The sequence below is a fragment of the Drosophila ananassae genome (genome assembly GCF_017639315.1).
Source record: "Drosophila ananassae strain 14024-0371.13 chromosome 4 unlocalized genomic scaffold, ASM1763931v2 tig00000061, whole genome shotgun sequence".
In the NCBI taxonomy this organism is placed as follows: domain Eukaryota; kingdom Metazoa; phylum Arthropoda; class Insecta; order Diptera; family Drosophilidae; genus Drosophila; species Drosophila ananassae.
In genome coordinates this window covers 2,621,637-2,640,580 of record NW_025319038.1, presented here as the reverse complement: position 1 = coordinate 2,640,580, position 18,944 = coordinate 2,621,637, and the positions used below count along the sequence as shown (strand labels likewise).

The 18,944-nt window shown below is 38.7% G+C and overlaps 1 protein-coding gene across 6 annotated transcripts in view; it reads left to right on the top strand.

Annotated features, from left to right (window-relative positions):
• The window catches only part of LOC6506063 (protein BCL9 homolog), a 62,440-nt gene that overhangs the window by 7,142 nt on the left and 36,354 nt on the right, over positions 1 to 18,944 (top strand). For 3 of the 6 annotated variants that reach the window (XM_044717758.1, XM_001966615.4, XM_032455812.2), the window contains exon 4: positions 12,294 to 14,312. The exons of 2 other annotated variants lie outside the window; for them this stretch is intronic. In XM_044717758.1, coding sequence (XP_044573693.1) covers positions 12,294 to 14,312 — 2,019 coding nt within the window. The remainder of the gene's footprint in view (positions 1 to 12,293; positions 14,313 to 18,944) is intronic. One more of the 6 variants, XM_014904248.3, reaches the window with a different exon arrangement.

The following is an 18,944-nucleotide window of genomic DNA, read 5'->3' as shown; positions in this document are numbered from 1 at the left end:
TTGGTCAGGTTTTAAAAAATTTCCAAAATAAAGATGTTTTTCAAATTTTTCTCCGAAAAAAAAGTCCCGTCTGCGTTTGCCTTTTGGTTAAACCCTTGCAGAGGGTATTATAATTTGGGTCAAAAGTGTGCAACGCAATGAAGGAGACATAAACGACCCTTAAAAGTATATGACGAAGATCTATTATCAGTGTCCTCAACTGGACTTTCGGCGAAACGTTTCGTGGCGGGTGGCTGATCCCAAATTTCTTTACCAGTCTGCCTCCCAAATTCATGTCAGTTCCTTTTCATTTAATTTGCACCTCTAAATACACACGCACAATGTAGTGAGTTGTGACGAACACCATCTGTCTCACTCACGCCCACGCCAAGACTACGTTGGCGGAATTTCGCCTCGCACAAGGAAACGGAGACACAATAAGAAATAAAACAAGCGTGTACCAAAAAATAACCGTTTTAATTTAAATATTCAAAATAATCTGCGACACGACCGTCCTGAATGAATTATACTCCAATCGAAAAGTATTGTTTTATTTGGAAAATTTTTGTCCTAAAGTTTTCCAACAGTCGTTTGGTTAGGGAGAAATTACGGTGAAAGTAAAGAAATTTTGAATCGCTAAATTAGGGCTGGTGGACTTATTTTTTTCCCCAGATAGAATTTCCCTAGATAAATAGGTACCTCAACCGACCCGATCCGACATTTCTTTCAGAAGTTCTTTAAGAAAAAAAATTTGAGATGTTTGTTACTATCATATGAGCAACTATTTTAAAAAATTTAAAAAAATTTGTTAATTAAAAAATTCATAACTTTATAATCAAAGAAGATATTAAAATGTAACGTTTACACCGTTGGAAAGGGTTTTTCAATATCTAATAGTCTAAAACGTCTTAATAGTACACAAAATAAATACGCCAAAAATACTTTTTTTTAAGAAAAAAAATATTTTTTAAAATTGGCTCATTTGATCTTGTTTATATTGCACGTGGAGATAGCCCTTGATATGACGCAACTTTTGATACATCGCTTATATCTGGCAAAATTACTCAAGATATATTCCTATAAGTGCAGCTACCAATTTTGTGCAGCCACCTGTGAGCTTGCTGTTACGTACATCTATGTACATATTTTTTTGAGCTTGTGCATGTATGTGTGCAATAAACTTGAAAATGTGGAGTAAATTCTTTCAACTTTTACTTTATTTGTCTATCAGACGACTATATCCTATAGCTGCCATATAACTGATTGATCGGAAATGCCATAACTTTGGGGTTTTTAAAGTAAGAGGGTTGGGACTTTCCACATATGTTATATTTGACCAAAATATCTTATGTACAAAATTTCATAAGGATCGGCCGACTATATCCTATAGCTGTCATAGAACGATCGGAATTTGCATAACTTCGGTGTTTTTTAAGTTAGAAAGATGGGATTTGGTACAGGTTCTATTTTGGAGAAAACAATCTGATCTGCCAATTTTCATAAGGATCGGCCGACTATAAACGATCCGCTATATATCTAATAAAATAAGATGGGTGGCGCCACCCAGCGGACTGCGACTGAACTGCAAGGGTATATCAACTTCGGCTCCGCCCGAAGTTAGCTTTCCTTTCTTGTTTTATATGATTTTTTTATTAAATCAGAATCGAACAAAACTTTCTCTTATTCTTTTTATGTCTTTTCTTTAGGGGTTAGGTGGCATTGCGCGGCAAAAAAATTTACTATTTTCAAAAAATTTGTTTTATATAAAGAATGAAAAATTTTAATGCAACTTTTAAGTTTCTTAAATATACATACATATTTAAAGAAGAATTTGGGAAATTTTGACCCCTTGGAAAAAAGGTGCTTTTGCGTTGACAGCACAATACCTGACAGAATCATCCGAAATGCAAAAACTAAATATTTTCCTTTAGTACAGACCTAAAACTAGAAACTAAACGAAGAAAAAAAAAACAAGTGAAAATTGGATTTTTGGGACACCTTTTTTGGAAAAAAATTAAAAATTTTTGAAAATTTTTTTTTTTTAATAGTTGTTATCATCTCCGAAACTTTTCAAGAATCGGATGGAAATTTGCCAAGATAAAGCCATCGCTGGGGGGCATATTGTCTCACCTTGTACCACCGTATTTCAGAATTATTTCCGGGTTAAAAGAAATTATATTATAAGTTAATAAAAATCCAAAAAAAAAATCGTTTAAATGTCTCCGAAACTTTTATTCGAATCTGTAGATTCTGTAGAATTTTATAAAAAAAAAATCAATTTTTTTGAAGCCGCCAAACCTACCTAACCCCTTAATACAACTTTTGCCATGAGATCCGGATTACCACCAACTTAAATTCAAACAATTTCAATTATGCAGCTTTTTTTTCATATGGCGGTCATATCCTTCATTAGTTTACAAAAACCATACCAACAACTAGCACGGTCATCATAAATAGCTCGCAGTTTGGTTCATAAGCCTGCCAAATACCAATTCACCGATAATTTTAAAAATGTCATTATATTTTAAAATCACAGCCCTCGCCGGCTTGATCTGTGGCATCTCCATCACTACCTTCATCATTCAGCTCTGCGGCTTCTTCATCATCACACTCATCACCCAACTCTGTGGTAACTCCCATCTCAGCATACGTCTCAAAAATTCTTGAGAATACTTATATGTCCCATTATTATTTAACGCCTTAAATCTATACCGATCTCCTTCTAATATTTCGGTCACAAAGAACGGTCCTCTAATCTTAGGGTCTAGTTTTGTCTGATTATGTCTGATACGTAGTCACCGACCATGTGTCTTACAATAGTAGCCTTAGCTTTATCAAATCTAGCCTTATCAAAATGGGCATTCTTTTCCATGTTTTGCTTCGCCATTTCTCTAACTTGGTCAATATCAAGGTACGACACCAAATGGCCTTGCTTCTTTGCCAATAAGCATTTCTAAAGGGCTAACCTTAGTCATTCTATTGGGCGTACAATTAAGAGCCAGTTGAATTTCACAAAGAGCATCCTGTCATGACCCGTTGCCTGTCTCAATCGTCGTTTGCATAGATTATGAAGGGCACATGACTCGCTCTACTTGGCCATTGGCCCGACTAGCGCCCATGGCGATCAAATGTAAATCTATGGTATTGGTATGGTATCTAAATGTATGGGACAAAGAAACAAACTTCGCGAACGCGTCTATTGACATGATTTTATATTCCTTCTGATAATTTTTACCACTAAGCTTTCCTGTGATGTCCATATGGACTGTATGCCACGGGATGTCAATCTTCGGTATAGATTGCGATTCAGCTTGTACCTTGCCAGATGGGGACTTTGACAGTGTGCATGTAATTCAGTTGTCGACAAAGTTGCGGACTTAGTTGGACGTCTTGTCGAACCAATAATACTGGTGCATTTTCTCAAGGATTTTCTCCCAACCAAGGTGCATATTAGACTAGTGCACATTGTTTATGGCCGACCACCTTAACGGCTTTGGGATTATAGGGAGGCAAAGAGTTTTCCCATTTCTTAGAATTTTCCTATACAGTGTTTCTACCCCTAATTCATACGTTTTGGCCAAATCCTCAGAAAGATCATCGTTACGCAATTTAGAAACAATAGACGACGTTAACAGACAATTGTCAGTGATCTCTGTCAAATTTAGATATGGGATTTCGGGACAGAAAATCTACGTGAGCCTTTCGTTCACCTGGCCTATACTGAATATCAAACTCAAAAGATTGCATGTACGACCACCACTTATGGACTCTCCGAGATGGTTATGCTTTTGTGCGAGGCTTTAAGCGAATAACAATCAGTAAACACGACGAAATGTCGACCATATAGATAATGGCGAAAATGCTTAATAGAATTGTAAACTGCAAGAGTTTCCAGTTCGTACGAATGTTAGCGCGAATCCGCTGGCGAGGTTCGTTTACTAAAGTATGCGATAACTCGTGGCTTCTGTTCGATTTTATGCAATGAAATTGCGCCATAGCACTCGCATCTGTATCGAGCTCTATAGGGAATTGTGGTTCGAAGATAGTCAAAACTACTAGGTTCACTAGTCAGGATAGAAATAACTTTCTGTCGTATTTACACGTGCTCTAATTTCCATAAAAATTACTTACTTTTTGAAGTTACTCACAACTGAGAACTTGGGTACAAACTGACGAAAATACGATACCAGTCCAATAAATTGTCTCAGTTGAGTCACGGATTGTGGGAGCGGTAAGCCTACTAGAGCTTGTTGATAGAAGTTTATCTTTATCTGGTCCATGCAAATCGGTATAAACTTCAGCCAGGTCACCGAATACATTCGGAGTCTACGACTGGTAATATAGACTTTTTATTAAGGGGGCAGGATGGTTTCAGAGGCTGAAAAAAAAACAGATTTTTGCGATTTTTTATTTCATTTCTGAGTGAATATAATTATTCAATTTTTTTACACGATACATGGCTATATTTGGAGAGTATCTAGGAATTTTTTTGTTAAGAAATAATTGTTATTTATCCCGTGACGGGCAGTCGGCCGGAGTCGCTTAAAAAAATTATTATCTTGCGGTGCGTAAAGTCTGGCCTTACAGTGTTATCGGAAATAAAAGAATTGAATTGATTTACTTAAAATATTAGTTTCTTGTGCGGATGAACGAAGCGATCTTGAAAAATATGCGATTTTGTATTTTTGGCGCGGTTGTAAAGTCGGAAATACCATGTTTACATAAAAATCAGCTCATTATTGTCCGTAAAAATGGTAAAATCTTTTTTTAAATAAATGCGTTCGTTCATCCGCAAGTATTTATTGTATTAAAGATGTGTGAAAAATTTTATTAAGATCCGAGCATTACTTTTTGAGTTGCGTTACGCACCGACTTGAAAAAGTTGTTTTGAGAAAAACGCGTCTAAAGTTTCAAAAGCAATTGAAAGTATATGGATAGAAATCAACTAGAAAATCGGTATCTCAGCAAGTTTTAGTCCGATCGACATGAAACGTTCACAGGATATTCCTGAGATAATGTTCTATTATATAAAAAATTTGTGAAAAAATTTTTTTTTTGAAGTCTCAAACTATCCTGCCCCCTTAAACAAAGTAAATGCGCTTGATGTAATTGTCACGCCGATGCCCTGGCTAAAAATTTCGCGACCAATCAAAACGGCAAATACGTCATTACCTGTAAAGTGCTACAAACAGAGTTACCATTTAATGTCACCACGTTGTTTATTCTAGTTCCTGATAATCTCAGCAATACAGTCTCTTTGATGAGTGAGAATTGGGCTACGGAGTTGAAGTAAAATTGGAACGACTCACCAAACTGCAGCAACGTTCCTAATCTTCTTTGATGGTGTTCCTTTTGATTGTCGGACCTTCTGACGATCCGGGCAGAGCTTTCATTCTGACGAATGATCGATCTCTTCCTCCAGTATATCCAGATTTATTACGGGGCTGCTGACGCTAAGTTGTTTCTTTGTTTAAGTGACATTCAGCCTTCTTGTGGCCGGGTTTGACAAAGTTGTGACACGTGATGTGAGGCTTATCCCTAAATCTTTGTGGTGCTGGTACATTTTCACCGAATTCTGTCTCTGTTTGGTGTCAAACGAAAAGGCTTTGAAAGTCTCCGTTCCAGAAAAATGTTGCAAAAATAATTCTCGGAACTGCGTCCATGTAATGCCAGGAAAACATGTCTGCGAGAGCCAGTGAGATGCGGTGCCTTCCAGTGATTTGCTGAGGGCCATTACAAGAGCGCTGCCCTCGAGGTTTTCCGACAAAATGTAGTTGACCGTTGAACACCAGGACAGCGCGTCTGATCCTTCACGATCAGGGTTGAACTTTGGCAGTAAAATGGTTTTGACATCTTTTGGTCCGTTTTGAGAGCACTGCACTTGTTTTATTAGTTCAGCGAAAATACGATTTTGCAACTACAAGATTGCTAGAAGATTTGCATCATTGGCTGGAGGCGGATGACGAAGATCCATTACACTAGTTTACACCAAAAATGAACCTCCATAAAAAAGTGTTTTTTATAGTAATTTGGGGTCGGAGAACACGAAAATGACATCCGTTTATTTTTCTTAAGAACCGTTTTTGAGATATTTTTGAAAATCGTGTTTTTGAGGTCCTTTTTCAGTTTTTTGGTAATATCTCATGAAAAAAACTGTTTACAAACAAAAAAAGGATATTGATTGACAGGTATTGAAGTAACGTTTACGTGGATATATAATATGTGCAGATTGAATCAAATCTCTGTAATGCACAACCGAACAAAGTACAAAAATAGTGTCATTTTCGACCAATTTTGAAAATTTCATTTTTTCAGATCGATTTTTGCCAAAAAAAACTATTTTTTTTCTAAGGTTTCAATATTTGAGGGAAAAGATTTATTATTTACCAACAATTTAAGCCTAAGATTATCCAAATTGAGTAAGAAGTTTAAAAGTTATAGTAATATTAACATTTTGACATTAACATTTTGGATGCAAGTGCGTGAAGAGAAAATTGATCACAAACGAAAAAATTTGAGTGATAAATGTTTTTTTCGACCTAATTTATGAAGTGTCAAAATGTTAATATTACTATTACTTTTAAACTTCTTACTCAATTTGGATAATCTTAGGCTTAAATTGTTGGTAAATAATAAATCTTTTCCCTCAAATATTGAAACCTTAGAAAAAAAATTGTTTTTTTTGGCAAAAATCGATCTGAAAAATTGAAATTTTCAAAATTGGTCGAAAATGACACTATTTTTGTACTTTGTTCGCTTGTGCATTACAGAGATTTGATTCAATCTGCACATATTATATATCCACGTAAACGTTACTTCAATACCTGTCAATCAATATCCTTTTTTTGTTTGTAAACAGTTTTTTTCATGAGATATTACCAAAAAACTGAAAAAGGACCTCAAAAACACGATTTTCAAAAATATCTCAAAAACGGTTCTTAAGAAAAATAAACGGATGTCATTTTCGTGTTCTCCGATCCCAAATTACTATAAAACAATCATCAATTTTAAGGTTCACTCGATTACATTTAAATTTGTAAACTAGTGTTATCAGAGTCTTCAACTGGACTTTCGCCGAAGCGTTTTCTGGCGCGTGGCATGATCTCAAACTTCTCTACCAGTCTGACTCCCAAACTCATGTCAGATCCTTTTCAATTAATTTTCACCTCCATATACACACGCACAGTGTGGTGAGTTGTGACGAACACTATCTGTCTCACTCAGAAAAAATACACTAAAAATAAATTTTTTTTTAAGAAAAAGAAATTTTTTTAAATTAGCTCATTTGATCTTTCAACTTCAACTTTTGATATATCGCTTATATCTGGCAAAATTACTCAAGATATAGTCCTATCTGTGCAGCTACCAATTTTGTGCAGCCACCTGTGGGCTTGCTGTTATGTACCCATATGTACATACATACATGGATGTGTGTATTTGATGCAGAATATTTTTTTGAGCCTGTGCATGTACATATGTAAATTCTTTCAACTTTTACTTTATTTGTCTATCGGACGACTATATTCTATAGATACCATATAACTGATTGATAAGAAATGCCATTGATGAGAAATATATTTTTATATATTTGGTCAAAATATCTTATGTACAAAATTCATAAGGATCGGCCGACTATATACTATAGCTGTCGTAGAACGATCGCAATTGGCATAACTTTGCTATTTTTAAAGATGCTTGAGGCTGTTTCCAACATTTTTATTAAAAAATGGATTTGATGGTGAAATTCTCATAAGGATCGGCCAACTATATATGATCTGATATAGATATATAGCTGATCTGAATATAAGCTGCTACTTAACTGCAAGGGTATATTAACTTCTGCTCCGCCCGAAGTAAGCTTTCCTTACTTGTTTATTTTTAATATCTATTCGACTTTCCTTAAGATCAAACATCTAAATATTTAGGATTTACGCTCATATATGGAATAATCCGCTTACTCAAGTTATAGTCTGAAGTGGAGCCTCCTCTGCGGATCAAAAGCGCCGATTGTTTTTGATGGCGCAGAATGGAGAGAATATGGTGACAAGTAGAAGATTGTGAAGTTGAATTATTTTAATAATAAAATTTATTAAGGAGCAGGATGGTTTCGGAGGCTGAAAAAAACAGATTTTTGCGATTTATATACCCTTGCAGAGGGTATTATAATTTTGGTCAAAAGTGTGCAACGCAGAGAAGGAGACATCTCCGACCCTATAAGTATATATATTCTTGATCAGGATCACCTCCTGAGTCGATATAAGCATGTCCGTCTGACCGTCTGTCTGTTTCTACGCAAACTAGTCTCTCAGTTTTAGAACTATCGAGTTGAAACTTTGCACACATCCTTCTTTCCTTTGCAGGCAGTATATAAGTCGGAACGGCCGGGATCGGTCGACTATATCCTTAGCTGCCATATAACTGGTTGATCGGAAATGCCATAACGTTGGTGTTTTTTAAGTTAGAGGGTTGGGACATTCCACACATGTTATATTTGACCAATATATCTTATGTACAAAATTTCATAAGGATCGGCCGACTATATCCTTTAGCTGTCATAGAACGATCGAAATTGGCATAACTTTGGTGTTTTTTAAGTTAGAAAGATGGGATTTGATACAGATTCTATTTTGGAAAAAACCATCTGATTCGAATTTCATAAGGATCGGCCAACTATATCCTATAGCTGCCATATAACTGATTGATCGGAAATGCTATAACTTCGATGTTTTTCAAGTTAGAAGGATGGGAGTTTGAATGGGGGTTCCTCTTTGGGCAAAATAATTCGATATGCAAAATTTCATAAGGATCGGTGAACTATATACGATCCGCTACATATCTAATAATTTAAGATGCGTGGCGCCACCTAGCGGACTGCGACTGAACTGCAAGGGTATATAAACTTCGGCTCCGCCCGAAGTTAGCTTTCCTTTCTTGTTTTTTTTTCATTTCTGAGTGAATATAATTATTCAATTTTTTTTTTTATTCAATTATGGCTATATTTGGAGAGTTTCTAAAAATTTTTATTTTTAAGAAATAATTATTATATATCCCATGACAGGCAGTCGGCCGGAGTCGCTTAAAAAAATTATTATCTTGCTGTGCGTTAAGTCTGACCTTACAGTGTTATCGGAAATAAAAAAATTAAATTGATTTACTTAAAATATTAGTTTCTTGTGCGGATGAACGAAGCAATCTTGAAAAATATGCGATTTTGGATTTTTGGCGCGGTTGTAAAGTCGGAGGTACCATTGTTACATAAAAATCAGCTCATTATTGCCCGTAAAAATGGTAAAATCTTTTTTTAAATAAATGCGTTCGTTCATCCGCAAGTATTTATTGTATAAAAGATGTGTGAAAAATTTTATTTAGATTCGAGCATTACTTTTTGAGTTACGTTACGCACCGACTTGAAAAAATTGTTTTGAGAAAAACGCGTCTAAAGTTTTAAAAGAAATTGAAAGTATATGGATAGAAAGTAACTAGAAAATCGGTATCTCAGCAAGCTTTAGTCCGATAGACATGAAACTTTCACAGGATATTCCTCAGATAATGTTCTATTATATAAAAAATTGTTGATCCAATTTTTTTTTTGTAAGTCTCAAACCATCTTCTCAAACCGCTTCATCCTCGGGACAGACGCATTTTATACAGTAAGGGCCTGATCAGATATAGCCGTTTTAATTCCCAGCACAACTTGAAACCCACTGAAGTAGGCTTGAGTCCAATCGAACTTTCCAGAGAAAGATTCAAAGGTCTGGTAAAGAGATTCCAGATCCAGAACTTTGTGATTAAGCTCATTAATTTTCGAGAGCGAGTCGTTTCCAGTGACGCTATAAGATTGTCACATTAAGTTTGGTATGTATATGACTGGCATAGTAGCCTTAGAGTGTTAATCTTCACAGGCGGTATGGTACCAAACAGCATCACACCCACGAAGCTGCTTAGCAGCCACTTCACGGCTGCACTTAGTAAAAACGACAGGCGACGTGAGCAAAATAATACAAAGTCCGAACGCATAGAAATCTAGATGCAGACTGAGTTTTAGCAACATTCTAAGCAAAAACAAGAAGCCGCAACCACTTTTAAAGGTCTAGGAGCTTTAAAGAGCTGAAGGCAGAGAGCAGTTCGTTAAAGAAAAATGGCTCTACCAACAAGGAGGACCCCAATATTAAAAATGTGGAAACTGTATGATATGCAAAGAGCTGAAGAGTCGTATGCGTCAAGCGACAGCAACGCGCTACCAAAACACACTCAAGAGACGCGGAAACAAAAATAACTTTAGACGTTTCTTTCTAAAAGAATGATGGAATTATTGTCGTTATGAAAACGACCATGCAAACATTTGTTCAAAACCAAATCATGGTGATACAGGTGCAACTCCCTTGGGGATCGAATATGCAATTATCTGAGAATCAAAATGGAAAAGAGAACGACTAATTTCGGCTTGTAGCAGCCATTGCAAGGGAAGGAACTACAAGAAAGCAAAGACCATAAATTGAATCAGAAAATTGAAAAGTTGGTACGGAAAGTCGATCACTCGACTAGGCTATTCAGCAACAGGCAGAAAATGCAGAAAAGTCCACGTTTGCTGACGATACCGCCTATTCGCTCCAAATGCCTAACCCACACAACAAATTTTGAAAAGGTGGCTGTATGACTGGCGTATAAAAATAAACGAATACAACTGTAAGCATGTGACATTTTCTGTCAATAGGAAAACATGCCCTTATCTTTCACTCCCCCAAGCCAACCCAGTGACGTACCTCGGCGACTTACCTGGCACAGGCACATTGAATGCAAGAAGGTGCACAGAAAACTAAAAGCTTTAGGTCTCCACAGGATTATTAACTCCTAATCGCCTTTATGCCTGGACTACATGATCCCGTTCTCAAATTCTGTTCTAAAGGCATTTTGAAAAATGCACCGTATTCCGTCCGTCCGTCTGTTTCTATTAATTTTACTCGGAGTTATTAAAAGCTGAAAGCGTAAAAAGCTGCTGAGGTTAGCGGTTGAGTATACAGATTATTTGGAAACTAGCCCAGGACTTCTTATTGTGACTTATTATAGTTTCTCTCTGCTATGTGGGGTCTTGCTTCTGTGTGTGCATTTTCCAGACACGTTCGAGCAGTTCGGGAACCTCTCTCTATTTGGTCATAGCACATGGTGACCTAAACACAAAGTTGCCCTGACATATGGATCTAATATTAAACTATCTAACTATCTTAGCGCGGCTGACATTCTCCACATAAAACTGTTATGGTTTCATTTTCAATTTTCAATGCTCAGGAGAAATCAGCCGGGTGGTCATAAAGTGGGACATTCCTTAGAGCCTGAAATGTTTTTTCGGTTAGTGGTAGTAGGAATGCTTTAATTTGTACCTGTATTTCTATTGTAAAGAGTGATAAATTTAGCAGAGATCATAATAATGCCGTTTTATATATTTCTCAAATGCCAGCGATATTTTTGGGTGATGGTTCCTTTTGGATTCCAGTTTATCAGTCAATCCTTGGGAGAATGAAAGCATATTTATTTAATGCGATAATATGAAAGAAAAGCTAACTTCGGGCGGAGCTGAAGTTGATCTACCCTTGCTGTGGGGGAAAAATTTATTTTATAAAAGATATATTATATATATTAGAAATAAATCGGATATAAATAGCCAATATCGTATATAGTTCACCAATCCTTATAAAAATTTCATTATAAAACCAATGAAAATTGTCTCTATTTTCAAAAATTATTTTCAAAGGTATATCATATATTCGAACGAATCCGCTCGTTTCAACTTATATGTGTATTACGTGCGAAGGAAAGAAGGAATAGGTGAAATTCCTAAGTGGAAATAAGCATATCCGACTGTTTCCGAACCGATTTCCTACTGCCGTCTTATAACTGGATGCATAACTTTCTTGCTTTTAATTATAAAAGGATAGAACTATGTGTTATTTCTTATTTTAATCACTGATTCAATCTTAACATTTTTCAATTTCACAAAGATCGGTCGACTATATCCCTTCGCTGCCATATAACTGATTGATCGGAAACGCCATAACTTTATTAATTTAGAGGGTTGGGACTTTCCACACATGTTATATTTGACCAAAATATCTTATGTACAAAATTTCATAAGGATCGGTATTGGAAGGGTATATCAACTTCGGCTGAGCCCGAAGTAAATTTTTTTAATTTATAATTTTACTTTAATGAGTCTTATAATATATATAATTTAATCCCATATTATTAAATTATGGGGAGGTTTAGCACTATGAAATGTATTTATATTAATGCAAAAATTAATGCTTTACTTTATTTAGTAAAAATCGAGATGAGCAATAATGTTAACGAAAAGATGGAGCCACTGACCCTAAATAATGAAGAACTGGGAATGGAATCCATTACGTGCAATCAGTTAAACGCCGATATACTTAATGAATCTGTGCCCGGATTGGCTATTGGCTTGAATTCTTCTCATGGTACTGGCTTACCGCAATGTTCTGCAGTTGGATCTGGAGCTGGTTCCGGTGTGAGCAATATGTTGCCAGTTAATCCGAATTCATCCGGATTAGCAAACTGCTTAGACTATATGCAACAGCAAAATCATATATATGTATTTTCTACCCAGCTGGCAAACAAAGGAGCTGAATCAGTTTTAAATGGTCATTTCCAAACAATTATTGCTTATCATTGCACGCAACCAGCTACTAAAAGCTTTCTTGAAGATTTTTTTATGAAGAATCCGCTAAAAATGAATAAGCTACAACGACAGGGTTCGTTGGGGATGCCGTGGATAGGAGTTACATCGGGATCTATGGCAACGAATTCTTCGGTTTCCAAAACATCAGTTCAGCCGCATCTACAACAGAAGCCTCTTTTAAACATAAAACCTTCTATCAGTCAAACGGATAATCTTAAACGTAACTCTTTGATTGGAAATAATAGTGGATTTACAGAGCAGTCAAATCCATTATCTAATGATAACGATCTTATGTGCTGGGAAAGTGGAACAGACAGTAGCGGCGCCAATGGTAATGTAAGTGGCTCCGTTTCAATTTCTCGAAGTAATTTAGACGGGAGCAGCGCTTCCGGTGAGGCACATGCTATTAAACTTCTGGAAGCAGCTGGCGTAGATTTGGGAACAGTACAAAAAGTTAGCGATTCGTGTCTGACCCACGAGAACAATATTGTTTCATTACAGGGCGTAAAGGTTCCCGATGAAAATCTAACACCACAACAGCGACAACACAGAGAAGAGCAGTTAGCAAAAATTAAAAAAATGAACCAATTTTTATTTCCCGAGCACGAAAATACTGTTGGTGTCAGTGTATCAAATCATATGCCAAAGTTACAAGGTGACATAATGATTGGTGTTTCAGGGAGCGGAGTAAGTTCCATGATTAATCCTCAAATGCGTCAAATGCCCTTGTTAGGAACAGTTAAGCCAGAACTCATTAGCGGACAGGCAAAAGGAATTGCGGAGGATGTTATTCTGCCCATTGATGTAATGGCAGATATCGGGTCTGTGATGGGCTGTAACAATAATCAGAAGAACAGCTTGCAGGGTGGATCAGGATCCGGAGTTTCATCTGCAACGGGTGGTTCTGCAAATACAATGAACGTGAATATTCAAAGCTCTTTAAATTCCACTGACTTGTTACCACCTTTTGGCAATACCACCTGCAGCGCAAGCAGTGTTGGATCTGGGACGGATATACCTAAAAACGTCACAAATCAAGAAGGTCTGAACCAAGGACATCAAACAGGAGTAACGCAAATGGAGTGGTCCAAGTTGCAGCAACAGTTTTTTGATGAGCGACTAAAAGGCACCAAAGCAAAAACAGGATCGACATCTATTCATCAGCAATCATCTGTTAATGGTGGCTCTACATCTAACAATCAGGTGCGATCTTTGCAGGGCCCGCCACCACCCTATCACTCCACGCAACGGTCGGCATCGGTGCCAATTGACTCTCAGTCCCCGAATCCCTCGAGTCCAAACAACTTATCCCTACCTTCACCTCGTACAACTGGCACAAGCATGGGATTACCGTCCAATTCGCCAAATATAGAAACCTCCTTGCCAGGATCGGCTGCGACTGCTATTGTTTCAAACATAGGAGCTCCGACATCAACGGCTCAACCTAGCACAGCAACTCTTAGTGGCTCTAAGAACTGTTTTCAAGGGGAAGTTTTATCACCTTTGAATCATAATTCAAGTCGAAATCGTAATAACGGATCAACAAGCTCTTTGACCCTTAATTTAAACAGCAATCCTGGAACTCCTCTTTCCCATGTTTCCCCAAAGGAACTGGAACACTTTAACCAGAATTCTACTGGTAAGTATCCTTAAAACTGATTCAAAGGTGCACCAATTCTTTTCCATGAATTTGGTCCAAACGTTTGTGATGCAGCCAGGAAGTTGCGTGGAAAAAAATAATTTTTTCTATCCGTCCATCTGTACGTTTGTTTTTATGCGCTTTACTTTCGAAGTTGAAAAACAAGGGTTTTAAGAATTTTGTTTTTCTTTTGTTATTTCCATACTTTTATAATTTTGGTCATGCGATTTAAGCGATTTTTATCATAAGAAATAACCAGCTAAATAGATTTTTCTTTATCTTTTAATCTTTTTATTAAAGAAAAATGTATAAATAAAGAATTAGAAAATAGCTAATTAGTGTGTGCGACAGAAATCGTTCGCGGAATTGAATGGCTTCGAACACCTGTTTTCAGTGTCGATACCTTGTAAGATTAAATTTCCAAAGTGATTTGTAAGAATTCATCTTCCAATTTTTGTAAGATCTATTCTTTTAAAACGGTATTAATTTGACCGATTGGCCGATCCCTATGAAATTAGGCAAATCAGATTATTTTGCCCAAAATGGAATCTGTACCAAGTCCCATCATTCTAACTTTAAAAACAAAGTTATGCCAATTCCGATTTTTATATGGTAGCTATAGGATATAGTCGGCCGATCCTTATGAAATTTGGCAAATCAGATTATTTTGTCCAAAATAGAATCTGTACCAAGTCCCATCTTTATACCCTTGCAGAGGGTATTATAATTTTGGTCAAAAGTGTGCAACGCAGTGAAGGAGACCTCTCCGACCCTATAAAGTATATATATTCTTGATCAGGATCACCTCCTGAGTCGATATGAGCATGTCCGTCTGTCCGTCGGTCCGTCTGTCTGTTTCTACGCAAACTAGTCTCTCAGTTTTAAAGCTATCGAGTTGAAACTTTGCACACACCCTTCTTTCCTTTGCAGGCAGTATATAAGTCGGAACGGCCGGGATCGGTCGACTATATCCTATAGCTGCCATATAACTGATTGATCGGAAATGCCATAACTTGTGGTGTTTTTTAAGTTGGAGGGTTGAGACTTTCCACACATGTTATATTTGACCAAAATATCTTGTGTACAAAATTTCATAAGGATCGACCGACTATATCCTATAGCTGTCATAGAACGATCGAAATTGGCATAACTTTGGTGTTTTTTAAGTTAGAAAGATGGGATTTGGTAGAGATTCTATTTTGGGAAAAACAATCTGATTTGTCGAATTTCATAAGGATCGGCCAACTATATCCTATAGCTGCCATATAACTGATTGATCGGAAATGCTATAACTTCGTTGTTTTTCAAGTTAGAAGGATGGGACTTTCTGTGCATTCTAATTTGGGCCAACTTATATGATCTGCTAAATGTCATCAGGATCGGCCGTCTATATCCTATAGCTGTCATATAACTGATTGATCGGAAATGCTATAACTTCGTTGTTTTTCAAGTTAGAAAGATGGGAGTTTCAATGGATTCCTCTTTTGGCAAAATAATTCGATTTGCCAAGTTTCATAAGGATCGGCCAACTATATACGATCCGCTATATATCTAATAATATAAGATGCGTGGCGCCACCTAGCGGACTGCGTCTCAACTGCAAGGGTATATAAACTTCGGCTCCGCCCGAAGTTAGCTTTCCTTTCTTGTTTAACTTAAAAAACACCAAAGCGATGGCATTTCCGATCAATCAGTTATATGGCAGCTATAGGTTATAGTCGACTGATCCCGGCCGTTTCGACTTATATACTACCTGGAAGAAAAAGTTGGATGTGTGCAAAGTTTCAACTCGATAGCTCTAAAACTGAGAGACTAGTTTGCGTAGAAACCGGCAGACAGACGGACATGCTTATATCGACTCAGGAGGTGATCCTGATCAAGAATATATATACTTTATAGGGTCGGAGATGTCTCCTTCACTGCGTTGCACACTTTTGACCAAAATTTTAATACCCTCTGTCTTTCCTATCTGTCTGTCCTGTCTGTCTGTCCTGTCTGTCTGTCCTGTCTGTCTGTCCTGTCTGTCTGTCCTGTCTGTCTGTCCTGTCTGTCTGTCCTGTCTGTCTGTCCTGTCTGTCTGTCCTGTCTGTCTGTCCTGTCTGTCTGTCCTGTCTGTCTGTCCTGTCTGTCTGTCCTGTCTGTCTGTCCTGTCTGTCTGTCCTGTCTGTCTGTCCTGTCTGTCTGTCCTGTCTGTCTGTCCTGTCTGTCTGTCCTGTCTGTCTGTCCTGTCTGTCTGTCCTGTCTGTCTGTCCTGTCTGTCTGTCCTGTCTGTCTGTCGTGTCTGTCTGTCCTGTCTGTCTGTCCTGTCTGTCTGTCCTGTCTGTCTGTCCTGTCTGTCTGTCCTGTCTGTCTGTCCTGTCTGTCTGTCCTGTCTGTCTGTCCTGTCTGTCTGTCCTGTCTGTCCTGTCTGTCCTGTCTGTCTGTCCTGTCTGTCTGTGTCCTGTCTGTCCTGTCTGTCTGTCCTGTCTGTCTGTCCTGTCTGTCTGTCCTGTCTGTCTGTCCTGTCTGTCTGTCCTGTCTGTCTGTCCTGTCTGTCTGTCCTGTCTGTCAGTCCAGTCTGTCTGTCCTGTCTGTCAGTCCAGTCTGTCTGTCCTGTCTGTCTGTCCTGTCTGTCTGTCCTGTCTGTCTGTCCTGTCTGTCTGTCCTGTCTGTCTGTCCTGTCTGTCTGTCCTGTCTGTCTGTCCTTTCTGTCCTGTCTGTCTGTCCTGTCTGTCTGTCCTGTCTGTCTGTCCTGTCTGTCTGTCCTGTCTGTCTGTCCTGTCTGTCCTGTCTGTCCTGTCCTGTCTGTCTGTCCTGTCTGTCTGTCCTGTCTGTCCTGTCTGTCCTGTCTGTCTGTCCTGTCTGTCTGTCCGGTCTGTCTGTCCTGTCTGTCTGTCCTGTCTGTCTGTCCTATCTGTCTGTCCTGTCTGTCTGTCCTGTCTGTCAGTCCTGTCTGTCTGTCCTGTCCGTCTGTCCTGTCCGTCTGTCCTGTCTGTCTGTCCTGTCTGTCTGTCTGTCCTGTCTGTCTGTCTGTCTGTCCTGTCTGTCTGTCTGTCTGTCTGTCTGTCCTGTCTGTCTGTCCTGTCTGTCTGTCCTGTCTGTCTGTCCTGTCTGTCTGTCCTGTCTGTCTGTCCTGTCTGTCTGTCCTTTCTGTCCTGTCTGTCTGTCCTTTCTGTCCTGTCTGTCTGTCCTGTCTGTCTGTCCTGTCTGTCTGTCCTGTCTGTCTGTCCTGTCTGTCTGTCCTGTCTGTCCTGTCTGTCCTGTCTGTCCTGTCCTGTCTGTCTGTCCTGTCTGTCTGTCCTGTCTGTCCTGTCTGTCCTGTCTGTCCTGTCTGTCTGTCCTGTCTGTCTGTCCGGTCTGTCTGTCCTGTCTGTCTGTCCTGTCTGTCTGTCCTATCTGTCTGTCCTGTCTGTCTGTCCTGTCTGTCAGTCCTGTCTGTCTGTCCTGTCCGTCTGTCCTGTCCGTCTGTCTGTCCTGTCTGTCTGTCCTGTCTGTCTGTCCTGTCTGTCTGTCCTGTCTGTCTGTCCTGTCTGTCTGTCCTGTCTGTCTGTCCTGTCTGTCCTGTCTGTCTGTCCTGTCTGTCTGTGTCCTGTCTGTCCTGTCTGTCTGTCCTGTCTGTCTGTCCTGTCTGTCTGTCCTGTCTGTCTGTCCTGTCTGTCTGTCCTGTCTGTCTGTCCTTTCTGTCCTGTCTGTCTGTCCTGTCTGTCTGTCCTGTCTGTCTGTCCTGTCTGTTCTGACTGTCTGTCCTGTCTGTCTGTCCTGTCTGTCCTGTCTGTCCTGTCTGTCCTATCTGTCCTATCTGTCATATCTGTCCTGTCTGTCTGTCTGTCCTGTCTGTCCTGTCTGTCCTGTCTGTCCTGTCTGTCCTGTCTGTCCTGTCTGTCCTGTCTGTCCTGTCTGTCTGTCTGTTCTGTCTGTCTGTCTGTCCTGTCTGTCTGTCCTGTCTGCCTGTCCTGTCCTGGATTCAGCGACCCCAAAAACATATGGTAAACAAGGTCTGACCCACGGACTCGAATATAATTTTGTATGAGTTCTTTTGAGGTTATGTCAGAACCCTGACGTGCTGGGTTTTTTTGGACCTCGGATTCGGATTCAGCGACCCCGACAACATATAGTAAACATGTTCTGACCTCCAGACCCAAAAAAATATTTTTTTTTGTGTGGCTGTGTAATCAAAACTCAGCTCAACTAATCTCTGGCTTAATCTAATTCATTGGGTTAAAAAATTTCCCTTCCCATACACCTTCTTTAGCAGAAGATATTATTTATATTCGTTATGTTTTTAAACCCTTGCAGAGGGTATAAAGCCTTTAAAGTATATATATTCATGATCCGGATCACTTCCTAAGTCGATATAAGCTTGTCCGTCTGTCTGTCGTTTTCTACGCAAACTAGTCTCTCATTTTTAAAGCTATCATGTTGAAACTTTGCACACACCCTTCTTTCTGTTGCGGGCAGTATATAAGTCGGATCGGCTGGGATCGGTCGACTATATCCTATAGCTGCCATATAACTGAGCGATATGAGCATGTCCGTCTGTCCGTCTGTCTGTTTCTACGCCAACTAGTCTCTCAGTTTTAAAGCTATCGAGTTGAAACTTTGCACACATCCTTCTTTCCTTTGCAGGCAGTATATAAGTCGGAACGGCCGGGA